General features: G+C 45.4%; 1 protein-coding gene across 1 annotated transcript in view; it reads left to right on the top strand.

Moving 5' to 3' along the window:
* The window catches only part of CACNA1B (calcium voltage-gated channel subunit alpha1 B), a 502,784-nt gene that overhangs the window by 341,672 nt on the left and 139,058 nt on the right, over window positions 1-22,054 (top strand). Inside the window, exons 17-19 of the mRNA XM_065418603.1 lie at window positions 1,195-1,312; window positions 11,478-11,545; window positions 18,702-18,808. Of these exons, the coding sequence (XP_065274675.1) occupies window positions 1,195-1,312; window positions 11,478-11,545; window positions 18,702-18,808 (293 nt within the window). The remainder of the gene's footprint in view (window positions 1-1,194; window positions 1,313-11,477; window positions 11,546-18,701; window positions 18,809-22,054) is intronic.

Raw genomic sequence — 22,054 nt, 5'->3', positions numbered from 1 at the left:
CACCTGTCCCCCAGCACCCACCAGATAGCACTCAGGGAACCCCCCAGCTGTCCCATGCACACTGCCCAGGTACCCCCTCCCTAGCACCCGCAACTTGAAACATCTTCCAGTTACCTCCGACAACCCACAGCCAGGGTACCTCCTGCATCAGGAGACATCTGCTTCCATCTGCCTTTGCCCCATAGGCAGCTGGTAGAGTTCCCCCCTGCCAGAGGCAGGCTCTTCTCCTGCCCCCCTGTGGAGTGAAGTCAGTGACTCTCTCCCATCCATGGGAAACATCACAGGTGGAGCTGTGGAGATCTTGGCCCCTATGCATGACTGGCTAATAGAAGGAAACCGAAGATTCCACTGGGCTGGCCTGGCAAGGGCATATAGGAGTAGGGCTGCTACCGCTTCTGCATGCTGGCAGTCTTCACTCTGTGTCCAGCCGCCAATCTCACAGTGCCGGTGCTGCCAGGCAGCAGAAAACAGGCAGCCCCAGAGTCCGCTGAAGGAAGGAGTTTTGAGGCGGGAATAGGACTAAGGAGCAGCCATTAAGTGCTGCTACTGGCCTCCTGCTGCCAGTGGTCCCAAGTACTCCTCAGCCCTCATGGCAGACCACAGATGTCTCTGGTTACAGGGGCCTCTCATGGGTTGTTGAGTCCAAGGGCCTCCTCCCAGCCCAAGCTTTGGATCTGAGGATCCATAAATCCTGCCTCAAACCACCCCCAGCTGGCTGGAAGGAATTTTATAGAGTCTGGTGGTTAATACCTATTTTCTCTGCTGTACCTCCCAATAATCACTATATTACTTTGGTTTTATCTAAACCAAAATAGTTTAAACAATGTATGTTGAGGAATGTAATTGACTGGAGTTCTCAGGAGGAATCTCTCCCTATCCTCTTAAGGGATGCAGAAAAAAATGCAAGCGACTGCCAGTTTTAGGTAGATATGTATGCGGCGTTGTAGCTACGTTGGTAGAGACAGGGTGGCAGCTGATCTGCAGAAAGAGCTTCTAGAAACTCTTATGGGCAAAAGAAGGCTAAATAACCTGAAGGTGTTGGACGGGTTTCTGGCACACCCCTTTGCAGTGGCCTTCTTATCAGTAGATTTCCCTTTGAGGATCTGTGCCCATGGCTGTATATAAATGATGCTTAAACACTCCAATCCTTTGCTCATCTCTCTCTCTCTCTCTCTCTCATATTTAACTACCCAGATACTGACTGGCGAAGACTGGAATGCAGTGATGTATCATGGGATAGTATCACAAGGTGGGGTCCACTCAGGAATGTTCTCTTCCATTTACTTCATCGTCCTGACGTTGTTTGGTAACTGTATCCTTGCACTTCAGTATGAATTGTCCATGGTATGACATGCCGTCTCTCACTGGCAAATCAGCATTCAGGATTCTCCAGCCTCCTGAAGTGCTGGAAGGCAATGTAGTGTAGTGGGTGAAGCCCAAGTCTGGGAGTCAGGACACTTTGGTGGTATTCTGACTCTGCCACCGGTTTACTGGGTGACCTTGTGTAAGTCACTTAGGGCTTGCCTCTGCACAGACCTGCTCCAAACACTAAATTGGTTTTAATTCATACCTTTTGGTATTTCACGGCAAGTCTGTGTGTGGACACTTACTTCAAATTAAGAAAGTCCCATATTGATTGAATTTAGGCCAGGGAAAAAATAATTTAAGATAAATCCAAATAGAACCTTTTAGCGTGAAGTGTGTCCACACACATACTTGCACTGAAATGAAATCCAACGTAGGCTAGGTCTACACTACAGCCTAGGCCGGCAAAACTTACGTCACTCAGGGGTGTGACTATTCCACCCTCCGGGCGACAGAAGTTACACTGGCATAAGCACTCGTGTGCACAGCGCTATGCTGACGAGAGAGCTTCTTGCGCCAACATAGCTTATGCCAGTCGCATAAATCGGTAGGAGTTTTGCCTGAGTAAGGACTGCAGGATCAGGATTGAATAACAGCCTATTGCTCTAACACACTGAGTCTTTTAATTATTCAGTGTAAAATTATATGATGATGTATTAATTTATTAGTAGACATTGAAGCCTACTACTTTTAGCAAATTCTAATCTCAAGAAAACTCCAGAAAATATTTATTAGATACCAAGTCACCACACTCATACCATATAGATTAGATTTCTCTTTAGACCTTGTGATTTTGGTACCACTGTTATATACTGTGATAAAGTAATTGCATACTTAGTAATGAATTACAGGGGTGAAAAATTCTTTACTAAAAGCAAGTTAAAAGTGCACTTTTCAGCCTTGATTCAACAAACACCACATCTAGCTAACACATATTGTACCCTTCAGTGCATAGAGCGTCTTCACCGCACGTGCTGCAGCGGTGAAACTGTTCTGGGACAGCTGCAGCGCTGTATGTATAGACACGGCCTTAGTTATTTATTTGGTGAATGTTTGAGAGTAAACTACCCCTTGATCTCCCTGTTTCTCAGTTTGTTTCTCCACCTGTAAAATAAGGATAATAATATTCACCTTTGTGAAACGCTTCAGGGTCTTTGGATGAAAGGTCCTATAGCAGGGAAAAGGAGCCTTAACAGGCTGATCAGAGTGCCTCACAACCACCTCCTACCTGAGAGAGCCTCTTTCGGCTTAGCAGCCTTTGCTCCAGGTCAAAAAAGATGTTTGTTTGGGAATTTGTATTAAAGGGTGGGTGGCGGGGGTGGGAGAATAGCTGTATTGAAACAGTCAATGTAGAATCATTTTGGGGGGAAAGTGAGAAAACAAGGTAAGTGCACATTCACAGAAGCATACCAGCCTTTCATTTTGCACGTTTCTCTGTATTCAGCGTGAGGCAATATGATAAGGAACGGCAGATTAAATGGCATCTGAGTTGTAGTTGTCACATTAGAGGCTGTCTTCGGAATTACCCAGCTCTAATTCAGACTGACAGTGAGCAGCAGTATCTACTACATGGAGACGGGCTCGGTCTTTGCACTAGGGTATCCAGCTCATGCAGTGCAGAGACCCTGCTGGAAATAAGAAGATTCTGAAATTGGGAGGGGGCGGGGGAGGAGGGAAGAGCTCTGGATCCTTAGGGCTTGGCATTTGAAAATGAGATGAAAATATAATCACATTGAGAGAGAGAGAGACTGGGAGAAACAGGCTGGCTTTTAACCGTAAAGAGACTGAGATCTAATGCTTTTTAAAAGGATATGGATTCCATTCTTATCCCTTTCCCCCCCTCCACCCTCGCTAATTCTCTGCTCCTATACACTGATGTCACTGCACAGAATTCATTAGTTTCACCAGCATAAAACTTGGGTGATGGAATGGCGAATCAGAGCCAGAGTGTAGTTTTCAAAGAGTATTGTTCAATTTGAGAGCCACCAAGGGACAGAGTCTCTTCCCTGCACCAGCCCCTTTTCGAACTCCCCCTGCAAAGGAGCTGTGAGAGATGGTTCGCAGTATAGGTATGCCGAAGGCAGGCAAGGGAGTGGACAGAGCGCTGTGTGCGCTGGATAGCCCATAGACAGCTATACAAGGCTGCTGTAGGTTAGAGCAGTCCCCGAGGCTAGCCTAACATGCATCTGGAGCCACTCCAGTACCTGGAGCAGTCCAGAATTAGGGAGGCACAGAAGCCATAGAGACTTTCTCCAGACTGTCCCAAAGTTGTTGTCCTGACCTGCTTAGGAAGAGCCCTGCCCTTTATGAAATGCTGTGAGGGACTATCACGGGGCGGGACTCACCCCTGCGGCGCCTCCTGCTGGTCGTCCAGGGAATTAGCATTTCCAGCTCCAGAGAGCCTTCTGCAGGCCGGTGTCCCACTTACCGCTGGGCCTGAGTCCCTCCTGCCCCTTTCAGGCTGGCGTGCTGTACCCTCACAGATCTGGGTCTCCCCTCCCCAGGGAACCTCCAACCCTCTATCCCCACCTCGCCTCAGTCTTGGGCTACTGCCAGTCACTATCTAGCCCCCACTCACTGGGGCGGACTGAAGTATAATTGCCACTCATCATTGGTGAGGAGGGTTTAGACCTGCTGCCTTTGTCTACCCCATTACCCGTCCTGGCCTTTCATCAAAGGCCTGCAGCCTGAGGGATTGCCAGGCTGGAGCTCCCCAGCTCCTCTAGCCTTCCCCCAGCCCTGCTCCACTCTCAGTACCCTGCTCAGCTTCCAGGCAGCCAGGTCCTTCTCTCTCTATGGCCAGAGAGAGACTCTGCCCGCTCCTGGCTCACTGGCCTTTTATAGGGCCAGCTGTGGCCTGATTGGGGCGTGGCTCAGCTGCGGCTGCTTCCCCCAATCAGCGAGCCTTTAGCTCGCAGCCCCAGCCCTCTCCCAGGGCTGGCTTTAACCCTTTCTGAGCTAGAGCGGGTGACCACCCCGCTACAGGGACATATGGCACTGGAGAAGGGGAAAGGGTTTCCCATTGGTTGATACACTGTTTCCTATACTGGTTTTATTTTCATTTCCATGCTACATGCCTTCCAGGGCCAACATCATGTTCTTTGTACGCTCCAGCTATCCAACTGTCCTCTTTGTTAGGGATGCAAGGAGGGCCTCTCCCCTGTATGTTTCCACCCAGACTCCTCTTGATGTGTGTCTGAAACTTCTGCAGATCCTCACACCTACCTGCCGTACTCTGCCAAGAACAGGTGCCATAAAGGAACACTTTGAAATCTCTTTGCTGTCACTTCTTTATTGATTTCATTGAATCCATGAAATGTTTTTTTCGAGGTAGAGAGCAGACTAGATGGTAAAGGGTTAGATTAAAATAATAGTCATTATCTCCAACTCTGGAACATGATTAGCAGCTCAACTAGATTTATGGGCTGAGCATCCCCAACCATGAGAATTTTGCACATAAAAGGGACCTCATGCTGCGGAACTAACCACTTTAAAGTTCCATTTTAACTGACAGACAGTTCCAGCTGAAGATTACACTTGGGGAAAACATTTTAAAAGACATTTTAATAGTCTGGCTCTTTCATTGTTTTAGAAACACAAGATGGGGGAGGGATAGCTCAGTGGTTTGAGCATTGGCCTGCTAAACCCAGGATTGAGAGTTCAGTCCTTGAGGGGGTCATATAGGGATCTGGGGCAAAATCAGTACTTGGTCCTGCTAGTGAAGGCAGGGGGCTGGACTCAATGACCTTTCAGGGTCCCTTCCAGTTCTATGAGATAGGTATATCTCCATTTATTATTATAGTACCTTTTATTGAACCAACTTCTTTTGGTGAAAGAGACAAAGCTTTTGAGCTACTCAGAGCTTTTCTTCAGGTCGCTTTCATTATTAGTTCATTTTCATTATTGCCCATTTCAGTGCTCAGTAACATGCCTCCGGGATTCTCACTCAGCTCATCCAGGAGAGAGCCACCAAAACTTTGCTTCTCATGTCTGTTCCAGGCAATCCGAACTACGTGCCACACACCCTGTAATGCAGACAGAGGAATCCTCAGGGCACTATATACACACATAAAATAAGATATGTCGAGAGTGATTCTTTAATTCTCTGTGAATCCTGCAGGTGAACATGAGTTCACCGCCGTGGAGTTTTTGCATAAATGAAGTACACAGGAGGAGAAGAAAGCCAACTGAAAAGTATTTATGACATTAAGGAAATCACTATAACAGGGCTAATTCATCCCAACGAAGTTCCTGGACCAGGTTCGGATGTGAGATACTGTACACTGTTGCAAATCTGGAAAAAGACTTCAGTGGAGGTTCTCCAGTTTTACACCAGTGTAAGTGACATCAGAGTATGGCTTATTTTGTCTCTGTAGAAATATGTCTTCCGAAATGTTTCAGACCGGTATAATTTGATAGAGTAAATTTGGGATTACTCTGCTTCCTAACCATGTGACTTTATCTCCAATTAACATTCATGAGAATCTGCACAGATTGGGAAGAACAGATGTGGGGGATTTTTTTTGTTCTGTTTTTAAAGTGTCTCTTTTTCCCTTCATCACTCAGGGAATAGCAGTGGTAAGCCCACTCGTACTCCTGCTGATATTTCAAAAAGGATTTCAGTGAGGTCGCTGCCACCTCTGTCTTTCATTGAAATACATTTTTAATGCTTGTGGCATGCAGGGAGCATTCTTTTCATATATCAGAGAAAAGTGAACCATAACTTTCAAATGGCTTATGTTGTGTCAGGTACAACATAATCAGAAATGTCTGAAAATGAAATATAAATGTAGTCTGCCAAAAACCAACCAACCAACCCTCCCTAATATTTTTTCTAGATGTTAAATTGTTGGCGGCACAAGTAGGTATAACCTGAAGTAATAGAATGGCATTAAGAAAAGGGAAATATTGGTAGGATACAATATATCTATTATCCTTTAGGGAACAATCCTGCAATGGCCAGATAGTGGATTAGATATGACAGATAATGTCTCTTCTATTTCTAATCCATCAGTTAAAGGGACACTGTTAATTACTTTTTAAACAATAATTTTACTATTTCGTTCCTGCCTCTGTCATTTGCAATACCCTCTTAGAAGCTTGAAAAGAACGCTTCTTTCCCAACCTGGATTGTTCAATAGGCAAACACTAGTTTTCCACCACCCTTTCCCGTGGACATTTTCACTGGAGTTGAAATATACATGGCTCTTCTCATTTTTCTTACTTGCATCACTGAAGTCAGATCAGCTCTGGGAACAGGTTTTCTTAGCTAACGTGTGCTCCAACTGGGAGGCTGTGCAGTAGCAAAGCAAAAGAAGACACTGAGGTTCCTCTTTAAGGAGTGGCTTTATTTTCAGGTTCTCAGCACCAGCCTTTGATGAATTACTGCTTAGGAGAAGGAGGTTGGAAAGAAATGGACCAAATTCTGCTCCGATTAGAGAGCCTGTTTTAGCAATTGGGGGTGGGCTTCCAAAGCAATGTTTTGCTGCTACCCCACCTGCTGCATACATAAATTCCTGCCCACCATGGTCTGTGATCGCATCACTCTGCGCAGAACTGGCCTAAGAATTTTGGGGCGAGTCAATGAGATGATTCTTCAGGAGACGTAACTGTTTCATTGTAAATGTGGTGAGTGGGTGTATCCCCAGCCTCCGGCTTCAATAGTGCTGCCCACTTGTTTGTATCAGTTTATGTTTTCGAGGCCCTTTGCAAGGAAAAGGGCTAGAAACTTGCTTAAAAACCAAAACCAAAAAGACCCCCAAACCCTGAGATTCTCGTTTATATTATATTTCTAGTTCCACAAAATCCTATTGCTGGCTCTGTCTCAGTACGTTTAATAGGAGTGGCACTATTGGGATGGAGAAAAGAATCTGGCCCGATACAAGGTAAGGCCTTGTCTATATTCAGTGTTGCTCTGTACACAAGTGCAGCTTTGAATATAATCAAGACCTAGAGGGAGTGTCCTAAATGAAACTTCAAAGCCAAATCTATCCCTCAAAAGCAGCCTGTGATGGCCCTCTCTTTGTAACTATGGCGTGAGGGCAATGCTGAACAAAAGCTGCTGAATTCAGCTAACCTGCAGATTGTGTTAACCTGTCCAGGAAGATACAATCTGAGCCAAATGCTGAAGTTTTGTGCAGTGCTTGGTACAACCAGGGCTGCTGCCAAGGTCTTCATGTGACTCGCATGGTCCCAAAGCTCCCATTTGACCAGACTGTATCAGTTTGAAGGTGGATCAAAACAGCGCACCCCATTAAAAGATATATTGGCGGCGGTTAACAACATTACATGAGGCTTTTTCTGCTTGTTTGCATGCAAGGGATAGGAGTGGGAAGCCAGCTCCGTGATTGCCATTTAACCCCATTGGGTTTCTGACTTGGTTGCTCAGAGGCGTTTTGAAAGCATTGGTAGCACCTGAGAGGAAGAAGTCCAGATAGCCGTGGTCACTTGGAATGGCAGCAGTGACCTCTGACAGCGGTAATGCAGCCGTCACAGCTGTCACTCCATTTTGTTAAATTAGAACCTAATGTTCCAATCGGGCATGTAAAGGGGAATTGGGAAATTAGTATCTTTTACATCAAAAGTTAATGGAACTCAAACGTCTGTCAGAAACACAATCATTAAGGAGACAGCATGGTGGGTGGGGAATGATTGTTTCAGAGGGTTTGTTTTTTTTCCGCTGACTTGACTCAGCAGGAAGGATATTCTCTCACCCATTGCCCCTACCTGCCCTGCCTGCAAACAAGAAGGAACCATTTCCAGTTTTTCTCAGAACCAGGGAGATCATCTCTACAGACCAGACTCCGCCATCCGAGATGACAGCCTGGTCGACAGACTCGTGCTAACAGGGCTTGCATTGATGCTCTAAAAACAGGGGTGTCAACGTTGCTGCTCAGGCTCTCAAACCTTTGGGGTTGGGTGGGCCTGAGAGCCCGGATTGCAAAGCTCACCCAGCTATTGTTAGCACGCCAGTGCGAGCCCCACTGATACAAGTCTGTCAACCCGGGCACGGATGCTCGCTCCCAGCTGCAGGGTAGACGTACCCATGGAGGCTGACAGACCTCGTGACTTTCTCTGGCTCTGTAGCTCACTGATTGACTAAACACAACCCCTGTTGCTTAGTGTCACCGTGCAGGGAGTCAATGTGGCGTAAGAAGGTGCTTGTAGGGCCAGGGGGCCTAGGGGTTGCTGCGCCCAGGGCCGGCTCTAGGATTTTTGCCGCCCAAAGCAAAAACAATTTTGGCCGCCCCCCCCCCCCCCCGTTTTTTAATTACCCCACCCCCAGCCCCGCCTCAACTCCGCCCCTTCCCCAAATCCCCAGCCCTGCCTCCTCCCCCCAGGCTCTCAAGCCTAGGAAGGAGGGAGGGAGGGGGAGCAGCGGCGCGCGAAACGGCCGCTCGGGATCTCCCCCTCCCTCCCAGGCAGCAGCAGCGGAGGTGAGCTAGGGCGGCCAGGGCACATTTTTAGGGGCGGCATTCTGGCGCCGGCCATGCCGCCCCTAAAAATGTGCCGCCCCAAGCACCAGCTTGTTTTGCTGGTGCCTAGAGCCGGCCTTGGCTGCGCCTGACCTCTAGCCCCTTGTTTCCCTAGTGGAGGTGCTTCAGGATTTTAGGCGGTGGGGTAGAGGGACCCAGGCCCTCCCTCTCCACTGGGTCCCAGACCAGGGCCCTGTGTGAGTCGACCCCCTGAACAGGGGGCCCTTGCAGCAGGGAGTCTAAATCACCTGCTCTGGGCTACTTCCTACCACTGTCCCTTCATTGGGGTGACTTGTCTCCCAGTGTCCCTTTGTGAATCTTGGGCAGTGCCCTGCCATAGACCCAGGCTCCTTCGGGCGGGGCAGTCATAAGATTGGTGTGGCCGAACCCTACAATGTGTCTGTGCTTCAGTCATCCAGTTACCTCAGGTGCTGGAGGCTCCTAGTCTCCCTTGGCCAGGGAAACAGTACTTACTCCCTGATGGCTGCCTCAGCCGGTAGGCTAGTGACCCTTCTTCTCAGGTAGGGAGGCAGGTAGCTCTTGCCTCTTTGCCAGTCAGCCCTAAACTGAGCCAGGCTCTCTCCTTTTCTCCCCCCTCCAGACCTGGCATTGATTGCAGGTATAATGGGGCAGGGCTAGGTGGGCCCAAAGGCTCTCTTTACCCCTGCTGTGCTGATGGGCAGTTTCTCTGCTTCATCACAGTGGTAATGCATAACTGAGAAAAGACTCAGGCACTAAGTTAAGCAGCCTGCTCTGAGCTAGACTGTTGGGAATGGTCCCCAAGGTACCACTCAGCTAGCTGAGTATTGCTGGAGCTCAGGGTGCTCTGAGCACATCCCTCATGTGCCCCTAAGCTGAGGGGTCTGGGACTGGATGGTGTGGAGCCAACTACACCAGCTTTATGCCACCACAGATCCCCTGGACACTGGGGAGTCCCAGTTGCCCTACTAGGACAGCTGCCTGAGAAGTGCAAAGCACCCACATAGTTAAATGAGTTTTTAGCCCAGTGTTTCCCTAAATCCTGTCTTAGGCTATGTCTGCACTACGCGGTAAGTCGACCTACGCTACTCAACTTAACGTAGCTGGAGTCAACGTACCTTAGGTCGAGTTACCGCAGGGTCTACACCGCGGGGGGTCGATGGGAGAAAATCTCCCGTCATCTTACTTTACTCTTCTTGTTGGGGGTAGAATACAGGGGTCGACTGGAGAGCGATCGGCAGTCGATTTGGCGGGTCTTTACTAGACCCACTAAATTGACCGCCGGTGAATCGATCTCAGAAAGTCGATCCCTGCTGTAGTGTAGACCTGCCCTTAGATTTAGCTGCCATGGAAGGGTCTGCTAACTATACTACACACCCTTGCTCCTTGCCATACTCCCCTTTATCTCCTTCACTCTTTTCTATCTCATTGCTTTCTCTTATAAATCATTTGTTCCCTACAGCAGTGCCTTGTGCATCTTTCCCAGCTCACAGACCACACCAGCAGACACAGCCTAGTAGTTAATTACGTTCTGTCTGCCTAAAATTCCTTCAGGCATTTCAGTTGGTTCTTGTATATTTTCAATTCCTGTCCTAAATTCTTGTGCAACAACTACTGTGTCAAACTACTACAGTGTTTTGCTCTGGTGGTTGAAGCAACCAATATACACACACATATAGGCACGTATAGTAGTAAATGACTTTGGGATTCTTTAGCGGAAGAAGACTAAGTACGTGCAAGATCATCTTCATTATCATGTTAGGATCCCATTCAGCAGATCCATCACTACTTCAGACAGCCATCACAGGACATCTAGAGCTGAACACCTTGTTGTCATATATCAGATATTTTCACAACATGGGATTCTTTCTGAGATATGATTTTGGATTTGTGGACAAGTCTTGTTTTTGTTTGTTTGCTGTATATGCTCCGCCTTTTGTGTATGTACTATCTTATTTGTAATTTATCCTTCGCTTTATTGGAAACCAATACCAAAAATGGTCACAATAAAAAAATATGAAGGAACAAGGAAGAGCTGAAATCATAAGCAAAAATGAAAGTGTTCCTCCTAATAATAAATGAAAGAATAATACTAGACATATAATATGTGCCAGTGATAAAGGAAGCAATAATCTCATTGACATATTGACTTTATTGTGATAAGTTGTATTTTTCTCTAGCTAGTATGTAATATTGCAGTGAGACAAATTTAACTTGAGAAGATATTTTCCTTTTTAATGGCAACCACTGTATAGTAGAGATGGAAGAATTGTCTCAGAGCAAACCGTTTTTCAGCTAATGGTTGATATTTAAGGGGGGAATGAAGAAGGCCAAAAAGTAGGTGCATGTGTTTGAGTCAGCATGGTGGAGTGGAGAAGCTGGAGGGGAAGAATGGATGAAACTGTGATATCTCCTATGCTCTGGAATAGTCTCCCAATGCAAGTGATGAAGTTGGGTAATTCGTAACTGGATTGACAAAGCACTGGAGAATATTCAGTAGGGTGCAATCCTATGTTGGCAGGAGGGGAACTAGATTTTTCCTTTTCCCATGTCTATAATACTCTGTTGGTTGCAGGTGGTGGTGGGGGGGGGAATATAGGTGGAAGATTATTTAACCCATCACTGTGTGAAGATTTTTCCTTAGCTGCTGTCTAAAAGACACACTCCTGAATGTCTTCTTGGCTATTGCTGTCGACAATCTTGCGAATGCACAAGAGCTAACCAAGGTATGTATGAAACATCTGGCTCTTCAACCCATACTTGTTCCAGGGGGACTGTAGTATGTGATCTCCATTCTGCAAATGTGATTAATGAATTCTTATTGCATTCTCCCCCTATGACCCTAGAATTCTGTATACGCCGCTGGTGGTGGATCTAAATGAACTGTCCTATTCCAGCCAACCTCTGGTGGCCTTGAGATTTCTGTACAAGTGTCATGCGCCTGTGGCACATTTCTTTACCCATTTCCATTGCTGCAACCCTTATTTAGGGAGTTGATTTTGAAAGATACATTCCTTTTTGCTTAGTAATGAAGATCTGTGCATGTGCATCTTTGTACCTCTGAGCTCTCCTTATTCTTTAGATTCCCTATTATTATTATTAATAATAATATTATTGTTTTATTTTATTATAGAGTGGGTAGTGAGCACTTTTCCTTGCTATCACACAAAAGTGAAGAAGGACCTCTGACTATTAGCTAGTTTCAGGGGGCAGCGGTGAACCAGTTGAAGGTTTTTAGCTTACTCAATAGCATATTTTGAAGCTCTCGCCTGGGGAAATTCAATGATTCGTGTCCTATTGCCTAGTTTGGTGTTTCGTGCTAATACTTCTTACCTTGCCGAATTTCAGTACAAATCAGAGAATTAAAATCCTCCAGTCAGGTCTGTGGAAAGCCACTTGCAAAAGGCCTTTACAGAGTTTCAGTCAAGATATTAAAACCTGCCTGCCCCTTGGCAGAGGCAAGAGAAATTCGACACACAGGCCAGAGCATTGGCAGAATGCCAGGACCTGGCAAGAGCTTAAAATGAAGCTGAGGTAGCTTTACTTTAATACTTTGTTTTACATTGGAACATCCCTTATGGGAAAATATATATACCCCAGGATTGTGCTGGAAAGGTCCAAAATGCTACAGCTTACCATAGCAGAATCCTTAGCAGAATCCTTCTTCGGTCTCTATGGTTTTGTTTACACATTTCTAACTCGTTCTCATTGGCAAATAAAATTAACACAAGGCCTGTTGTAATGCTGCTCCCTCTGCTACAATGGTGTGGCCCCTGCTAATTAACGAGGAGAAATGTGTTTGTCCAGCAACTAGCACAACGGGATCCTGGTCCATGACGGGGGCTCCTAGGCGCTAAGATAATACAATAAGAAATAATAATATCCCTTTGGGCAGTTATATTTCACAGACTTTTATGGGTTATTCCTTCTATAGTAAAATGATCACTAATCCTTGTGCTTGTTGCACCGGCTAGTGGGAGAGCTTTCCTTGGTAGAGCTGTGACAATGCTTGCCAGTCAGTGGCATGCCGGGAAATTTTCAGTCAGGCATGCAGTTGTACATTGGCACGCAAGATGGCATCCTCTGTGCGGTGTGACCTTGCATATACAGTACACGTGAGGTCATGCTATGCGGAGGATGCCATTTTGTTCTACAAAATGGCATCCTCCACACAAGTGCAGGGCCAGACAGAATTGTCCTGCAGGCACAGCCAGACTGAGGCATTCAATGCATGCCTTGCAGACACCGACAGCATGCCACTGTTGCCAGTAGTTCAGAGATACCATACATCCCTAATAGTTCTTGCGGTGGGAAGCCAGACTAAAAGAAGGTCCCTTATCCCACCCCAATTCCTGCCACTCAGATCCAAACACACTTAACTATACCATGGTACAGGGCTGTTTTAGGGTTGAACTTTTCTTCTACTGTCCTCCCTCTCTGCTAGGCAGCTGCATTGCTGCCTTCAGACTGCAGCTCTGAATGGAGCTTTGTTTCCTGAAAGCGGATGTCTGATGTATAGCACAAGAAAGGGATAATGGGTATCAGGTGTATAATAAATGTTCCTCTGTGTGTGAGATCATGTTTTCTGCATCTCTTTTCTGTTATGATTCATTTGAGTCCTGACTTTTGGGGATGGGGCTTAGTTTTACTGGGGAAGATTTTCCCTTTCAGAAACTCAGCTGTTTCTGTGCATAATAAAGTCCATACATTCTTATAATAGAGATTTATGATCCTCTCCATAGGTGCATTTAACCCCTCCCATGCAGATTTGTGGGAGTCACTTGCATGCAAGAATAAAAGACTGGGCCCCTTAGAGCTCTTGTTTAATGAAGCTCAGGGGAGAGGGATAGCTCAGTGGTTTGACCATTGGCCTGCTAAACCCAGCGTTGTGAGCTCAATCCTCGAGGGGGCCATTTAGGGATCTAGGGCAAAATCAGTACTTGGTCCTGCTAGTGAAGGCAAGGGGATTGGACTCAATGACCTTTCAAAGTCCCTTCCAGTTCTATGAACTAGATATCTCTCTTCCTTTCCAGTCCTTTTAACTTTCCCCTTTTGCTTATTTCAGAAGCTGACTCTGATGGTTAGGAACCTGCCTTTGTTAGAGTTTATAGAGTGCAATTAAATATTGACAGAATCAAAAAGTATTGCCAAATCACCGAGCTTCTTTCGAAACTCTCTTTTACTTCATGGATCCAAAAATCACTAGGGTTTTCAAAAGGGAAGGGAAAAGATAAAAGTAATTCAATTACGCGGCCTACCTAGAGAATGAGAGATTTATTGCTAAGTAAATATGATCATGTAAAATCCAAAATGGCCTGGAGCTATAATTAAATTACTCGGTTGACCCCCAGAGACTTCCTTTGACAATTACATTTTAAAACTCATCAAGATCAGTGTTGCATACAATGTCCAAATACCGTAAGTAACCTGAAAATGACTGTTTGGGGAGGACAAAAAACCCCTCCCCACTTCCATTTAGGTCTGCATCTGTTCAGCCAGCACCACCTGTATTAGATATGAAATAGGACATGGTTTATCACATGACTTGAACTTATTCTGTAGCATTAACCAGTGGATTGTCACTGATAGTGGAAACCAGCAGAGTCATGGATGCTGCATTTCAATGCAGTTTAGTAAGTGGAAACCTGATTAGAAAACTGACCAGTACTGTAAAGCAACTCCCTAAGAATACAAACTCCTCAAGTATTCCCCCTTCTGCTTTGAATAAGAGTGTGTGCTGCCCATGGGCGGCAGGTATCAAAGGCAGGGGAAGGCTCAGCCTACCCAATCTGCCTGCATGGCCCCGCCCACCCTCTCTCCAGGGCCCCTCCAGCTTCCCGCCTCGGGCCCGCAGCTCTTCTTTCCCATGTGGCCGAGTCCTGGGCCAGTGGCGCCAGAACCATGGGGGGAGGGAGGGGACCATAGCTCTCCCACTTCCCCTCCTCTTCCACCTGAGCTCCACCATCCCACCCCCTGGCCAGGCCAGTGTGGAGCCCTGCTGGGGAGCCCGGGCAGCTGTAGGGAGCTGCGGCAATCAGCAGACCTTCCACCTGCCCGGGGCGTGGGGGGGCTGAGAGCAGCCTCCAGCCCGTGTCCCCACCCCCCAGCCGCCCAGGGCAGGAGGAGGGTCTGCGACTCTATCCCGGCTCCCCACAGCTGCCCACATGGCTCTCCCCGACCTGGCTCTGGCCGGAAGGGGGGCCTCGTAGCCGCAGCCTGGCTATGGCAAGAACCGCACGGGCAACTGTGAGGATCCATGGAGTCACGGACCCTCCACTTGCCCCGGGCGGGCAGGGACACAGGCCAGGGGCTGCTCGGGTCCCCCGTGGCTCCCCACGGCTCCGAGGCCCCCCGCAACCCCGGCCAGAGCTGGGTCAGGGAGAGCCACGTGGGCAGCTGTGGGGACCCGGGATAGAGTCGCAGACCCTCCTCCTGCCCTGGGCGGCTAGGGGGTGGGGACACGGGCAAGGGGCTGCCTTCGCCTCCACTTCGGGCAGTTATTTTTAGTAAAAGTCACGGACAGGTCACGCGCAATAAACAAAACTTCACAGAAGCCCCAAGACCTGTCTCTGATTTTCACTAACTGTGACAGAATGGGGAAGGAGAGGGTCCAGCCCCTACCGCTGCTGCGGCTCCAGGGTCTCCCAGGCATCCACAGCAGCTCAGAGATCGAGGGTCTCTCCACCGCCCATGGTGGCTGAGAACTACAGGGGCTGGCGGCGGGGAGCTGTGATGGAGCCTGCTGCCTACAACTGCTCTGGGGCCCCTGCTGGCTGACAGCTCCAGCCCTACTGGCCCCAGAGCTGAAGTGGAAAATGTCACTGAGGGCTCTGGTACTCACGGATTCCGAAAGCTGGGAATGGGTGACCGGGGATGGATCACTTGATGATTACCTGTTCTGTTCATTCCCTCTGATGCATGTGGCATTGACCACTTTTGGTCTGACCCAGTACGGCTGTTTCTTATGTTCTTATGACCTCCGTGACATAATCTTAGCCTTAATGATGATAATTCTGAGCATTCATATCAAAGTTTTCATCCATTGATCAGATGCATGTTCCAGTGTAGGGCTTATGGACTAGATATCAGCTTCAGGGAAGGAATGATGATCAAGTGGTTAGAGCACAGGCCTGGGAGACAGGAATGCTGGGTTCTGTTCAGACCCACTAAAGTGTCCCCAAGCAAATCACTTATAACCTTCCTATCTGCTTTCCCTTCTGTAAAATGAGGATACTGATAGAGATGCATGACCCAGGGCGGCGGCTGCTGCTGTCGGTAGTAGTAGTAATATTGGATTTGTATTGCGGTAGCGACTATGAGCCAACACAGTCTCTCTCTCTCTCTGCCTCAAAGAGAGAAGTGTAAGACAGAAGTTTAATTAATACGTGTATAGTGCTTTGAGAACCCTGGATAGAAGGTGCTACAGAACTATTATCATCTTTATTTTATTCTGAAACACTTGTCTGCTAAACACTGTAGTTGTTCTAAGTTATGTATTGCTAAATTTGTAAATACAATAGCAGTTTTCTTGAGCTACAGAGTCTATCAAAATTTTGTGCTGCAGTTAAGAGTGGCTTAGAAGCAGGAAATGTAATCGTCTACTTTCTAAGGTTTATGTTCAGTGAATGAGATATTAAAAAAAAAAAGGACATGACAACATTTAAACCTTTGTGATCGTATTAAAGCTGGCTAGAACTTGGGAGAAGAGACAATCAGAGAACCCCAGCCCATAAAAACAAAACAGTCAAACCTTCGTCAAATTACAGCACTTTCAGATTTTATACCCCAACGGATTCATATTCTGCAAAATAAAAATATACATTTGACTTACAGTAAGAGTCTCAAGTGATTGATAAATGTACTGGAAGTTGGCAGCTGAGAAACATTGACTTTGTATAATTGTTTAATGGAGCGTTTTCGTCTTGGTCTGGCTTGGATTCCTTCTTTAACTGCAACGAGGATTTGCTCATTATAGATGCAGTAATATCTGGAGAGAGAAAAACAAGCTTGAAAGGCTAATGGCAGAGGGTTTTTTCCCACATCTATAATTCACTGTCATTTTTTCCCCTTGAAAAGAGGAAGGAAAAGGAAACCAATTTCCAAGTGAGTTAAATCTGATCAAATACTATTAAATTCAGACCAGTTACTTGTTCTTGCCTATACTACTCCAGGGTGGAGAAATCCATGTGTAGGCTATGCACTAGTTAATATCTCACAAAGCTAATCCTCAACTGCAGGAGGTGGTCAAATAGCATCCTACAAAGTGCTACCGTGTGGTCTATAACTGCCCTCATCTTTGAAGAGTGATTAGACTCAGAGTAATGTCAAAAGTGGCATTGTAGGGTTCCATGATTATCTTTCCATAATTTCCCTGACAAAGTGGACTAGTTTGAAGGTTAGAAAGGCCGGCCCTGGGATCTGAGCCCAGCTGGGGTCTGTTTCCATGGCTCACCATCAGAAATAAAGGTTCAGCAGTCAGAACGAAACAATGGTGTTGATGGTGCACTCGCTAGAACACAGTAGATCACGCTTCTGCAACTGTATGGGTCCTGCAATGCTAACAGGAGTGGCAAACACAGAAAGTGGTTATGGGTTTTTTTGGAAGAGTCAACTGATGTGTTTCTCAAGGCACACGTGGAGCAGACCTGCTATAGAGGTCTGCTTGGGCCTAGTTTTAAAGCCTGACCTGACCCGGCCAGAGTCTGAGTGGGTCAAGTTGTTTTCAGACCTGACCCAAACCCAACACTTCCCCCTGAACCTGTGTCAGCACTGCTGCCACCTCATCCTTGGGGCTTGACCTGGTGGGGGCTTCCCACTCCTCACGCCCAATGACTGCCTTCCGTCTGCCTCCTGCTGCCTGCTGTCCAGGGGGTTGGCGCAGCGACTGGGAGACCATGAGCCACAGCACCTCACACTCGGCAGCACACAGAGCGCAGCAAGGTGGTGGTGGCTGGAAAGAGGGGGGCATGCAGCTGCCCCTTCACAAACCCCTGGGCAGGAGGAGGTGATCGGAGACTACCGGACCCAAGCCCCAACAGGGTCATTTAACCCAACCCTGGTATTTCGGTCCCGTCGAGTTCAGGTCAGGTTGCAAACTTCTAATCTGCTGAGTAAGAAGGAGCTATCTTTACATGAGCATCTTTCTGGCCATAACCGTCATTTAATATGGCTTCCGATTTCAGGTCCGCTAGGGTAAATCTGAAGTAACTCCCATTGAAATCAATGGAGTTACACCCGTGTAAAATTGGTGTGAATAAGTTCAGATTCAGGTCCTCTGGTACATTATTTGTTTTAAGAAAAAATACTTTCAGTCTAATCAATGGGACGTGGCCTTATTTTACACCCAAAATGTCATGCTCTTTTATATTCTCTTTCCACGTTGTGGCACATGTTGCCTGATTATGATGAGAAGAGGTATAAGAAGATGCCCTCAGAGACTGGAGATTCCACCCAGCATGCAGTTCTCCCTCTTGGTCTGAGTAGAAGGAACCTAAGCAGATGGAACCACACAGAACCTTGCATTATAGGATTTCCAGTATTGACAGACTTTGCCACTGTATAAAGATGAGGGCAGCTGCCGTCAGCTCCATTTTATGCAGAGTAGTTGCAGCCTTCAGGCTCATAACTTGCTAATATGGCACCAGACAGGTAAAGCCCATGGGCCCTGCTCAGGAAAATATGCTGTAACAAATCATGCAGTTGTGTCCTTTAACAAAACCTGAATGCAGTGTTTCAGAGTGTTTAACTGTTACTTAGTTAAAAAGTGGCTGTGACAGTTGTGTATCACTTATGGCCATTTATGAGTTCAGTTGATTTTCATCCTAGGTCTTTAACTAAATGATGAATGATGTAAACCTGGATTTGTCTTGATTTCGGAAACAGGATGAAGAGGAGATGGAAGAAGCTACCAATCAAAAGCTTGCACTCCAGAAGGCCAAGGAGGTAGCAGAAGTCAGTCCCATGTCTGCAGCTAATATTTCCATAGCAGCGTAAGCGTAATTTTTATTATTTGGGAACTTTGTTTCTATTCTTCAGACTGAGTATGTATCTGTTCCATTGTAGCAACTCATAGGGCACATGAATTCTGATGTACAATATGAAGGACTAACAAGGGGTGTAGGTTGATTTGAATACTTCAGTGTCGATCACTTAGTTTTGTGTTTTATTTGGTACCTTTGCATTTAGTTTGTTTTTCTTTGAAATATCATTGTCTCTGCATCACTGGAAAAGAAATGCATTTTAGAGCATTTTTAAGTTGTCCTAGGAAAGACTTCACCAGGTGAACTGTTATCATTTCACTTCAGACTTTCGTTCTGAAGATGCGTGTGTATGACATATAAAATATAGTTTAAATACAATAATCTGTGCTTTGATAACTAAATTGTAAAGACCACCTCCTGAATTTCAGACACAATAGTGGCTTTGCATGCCCTTTGCTCTCAAAAAAAGCCATTAGAGTGTGCAAAATGGGACATTGCACATGTGAACAGGCACTCCTATGCACCTGGTTCACATTCACAAGTATCATCTCGCACATGCAAATGTAGGCTTTGTGCATGGAAGTGGGCGTGCTTGTGCGATCTCACTTTGGAAGAATGCTTAGAAAATATTACTCTTTGGGCCAGCTTTTCAAATATATGAATCTAAACTTCTCCTGCAGAACATGCATAGGCAGGTGGAAATAGGTAATTTTCAGACATGTGCTGAGGTCTTTGAGGTCAGTGGGAGTTTTGCCTGCATAGGGTAAGGACTTAATTTGGTACACACAATTGCTTGTTTGCACATATAACACACATTTTGCGTGTGCTTCTTAGGGAGCCTGTGTTTGAAAATGAACACATTTTGAAATGTACTGATTGACGCACACAATTATTCAATTTATGCAATTCCATGGGGAAGTTTGAGTGTCTTTGTGTCAAAAATACTGCCCTGCTGTTTGCTGGGAGCTACAAGTATTTCTCGACAGCCTCCAGTCCTCAGAAAGGGGCAGCTGGAAATGACTCCAAGGAGCAGGGAAGCCTAAACTTATTTAGAATAATTTCCTGTCCAGGTGTGTTCCAAAATATCCGTCGTCCAGAGAGAACCCTATTTAAGTGAACAATTTTCTAATATATTTTCCCCAGTGTAAATCCATCTCATGAGGCCTTCATTAGTGTGTATTTAATCTAGAATCATGTTATTTCAGAAACAAGGGTGCAAATGAAACTTGTTCACTAAATTTGAAAAAAAGAAAAGAATATTCTTAATCTGTTTAGCATTTTTTGCAATTCATATTTGTAGAATGCATATATGGTTAGAATTATAGATCATTCTCCTGTTATAATGATTTGCCAGCCTCAAAAGAAATCACATGAGAAAAGTTACTCTTATTCTTTGATGTACTTCTGTGTACTGTAACTTTAAAATGTAAGATGGCATTGTTTATTCTATTATTGTTATAAAATGATTGTATATGTGAAGATTACTTAGAACCCCAAACGCCCATTGACTTTAATGGGCCCAGGATTTCACCCCAGATTCTTAGTTACCAACAGTAGTTTTAGTTCCTGATTTTTCATCAGGCTTTAAGCTGGTTTTTGATATCACATGATCAGTTTTGTGACTACAGTTACATGTAAGTGCAAAATTGCAAGTTACTATTTGTTGTGCCTACAGTTATATCTGCTCAGACATCTATGTGCCTGATGTGTAGGTAAATTCAGGCGGTTAGGCTTATAAAATGAATGCAGTTCCAGGTGCAATTAGTTGTTTCCACATTTAACAGCAGTAGCAAAATTGTGCTTGCAATACTAGAGGCCACATTTGGAAATGTAGAATTTATTTTTTCAACAGTGTGTCTCTAGACAAGCTGTATCTGCTGTATAGAAGCATGAGATACTTACAAGGCTACTGTGATTTACTTGCATGTGTGAGTGAGTGATATTAGGTTGGGAGAAAGACTGAAGAATAAATAGATGGGTGATTGAATGAATAAACATAGAAGGACAGATTAGTGGTTAGAAGGTAAGTACATGTGTGGATGGATTGTTGGTTGGTGACAGACAGGTGGTTTAATAGATGGATGTGACAGAGATCTGAGTGATGTATAAATCTATCCACACTGAATTTTTTTCTTTGAAATTTGTGTTTATAATTTTAATAGGTCTTTATTTTTAAAAAAGGCTTTATTTGATTTTGTTCTCTTAGTTTTAAACTTACTTTTCAAAAAGCATATTTTAAAATGAATTTCTATCATAATTGATGACCTGAGTATAAACCAATATTATGAAAATGTGTTTCAAAAGTCCCTCTGCCTGTGTCAACTAAAATAACTCTCTTTCTTTCAGTGTTCTGTAGAGAGAGTGTTGTGGTTCAAGTGTTTTCTTAGTAATGTTGTTCATGTTAGCAGAATGGTTCTCAATGAACATTGTAGTGTGACTCTTAATATGGTTTGTTATTAATTTGGTGGACCTGTCCTTTGGGTTCCTAGAACCTACAGAGGTGGCAAAACCATCCTGGTGTTCAGTCTGGTAAAAAGTCATTTCTATTTTCCCTCTCTTGTGTTTAAACAGTAAGATACTGTGCTTGCTCCTTTGCTTCTATTTCTTGTCAGTTTTGTAACATTTGTGCTATAAGTGGGAGCGAATCCTGCGCCCCTTCGTCTAATCCTCTTCACTCCTATTTCCTCATCTGATCAAAGTCTACATTTTGGAAACTCCTTATCGTGCATTTACACTACAGTGGGTGGCAGCATCCTCATGCATTACTGCGATGTGTATGTACTGTGCATTTGTTTGTATGTGGAGGTGTACATGTGTATCCATATGCCTGTGATTGTCTGTACTTGTCCTTTTGCTCTGCTATGGAAAATAACCTCATTTAACAACAGCTAAGCTCCAGGAAGAATTCAGCTTACTGAATCAGTTATAGAACTTGCTTTCTAGGCTACAAAAGTTAGTTGCTTCTTTAGTAGGGCAACCTAATTTCAGTGTATTAAGTGATATCTTAGAATTTTGCAGATGCATAGGATTCAGTGCGAACAAGGATTATTTTTTGGTTGGTAGACGGTAAAGTCCTACTACTGAACCTTGAAACTGTTTTAATAATTTATTGATCTTTGCAGTCAAGTAAGGATATCATCTGTCTCATAACTGACTCAGAAGGTGCTATATTATAATACTGCATCTATAACTGGGAGAGGCAATGAAGTAAGTTATTGTAGCTCGTGGTTTGTTGATCTTTAAGGATGTCAGTGG

The sequence above is a fragment of the Emys orbicularis genome, chromosome 18 (assembly GCF_028017835.1).
Source record: "Emys orbicularis isolate rEmyOrb1 chromosome 18, rEmyOrb1.hap1, whole genome shotgun sequence".
Classification (NCBI taxonomy): Eukaryota; Metazoa; Chordata; order Testudines; family Emydidae; genus Emys; species Emys orbicularis.
This window is presented reverse-complemented; position numbering and strand designations above follow the sequence as displayed.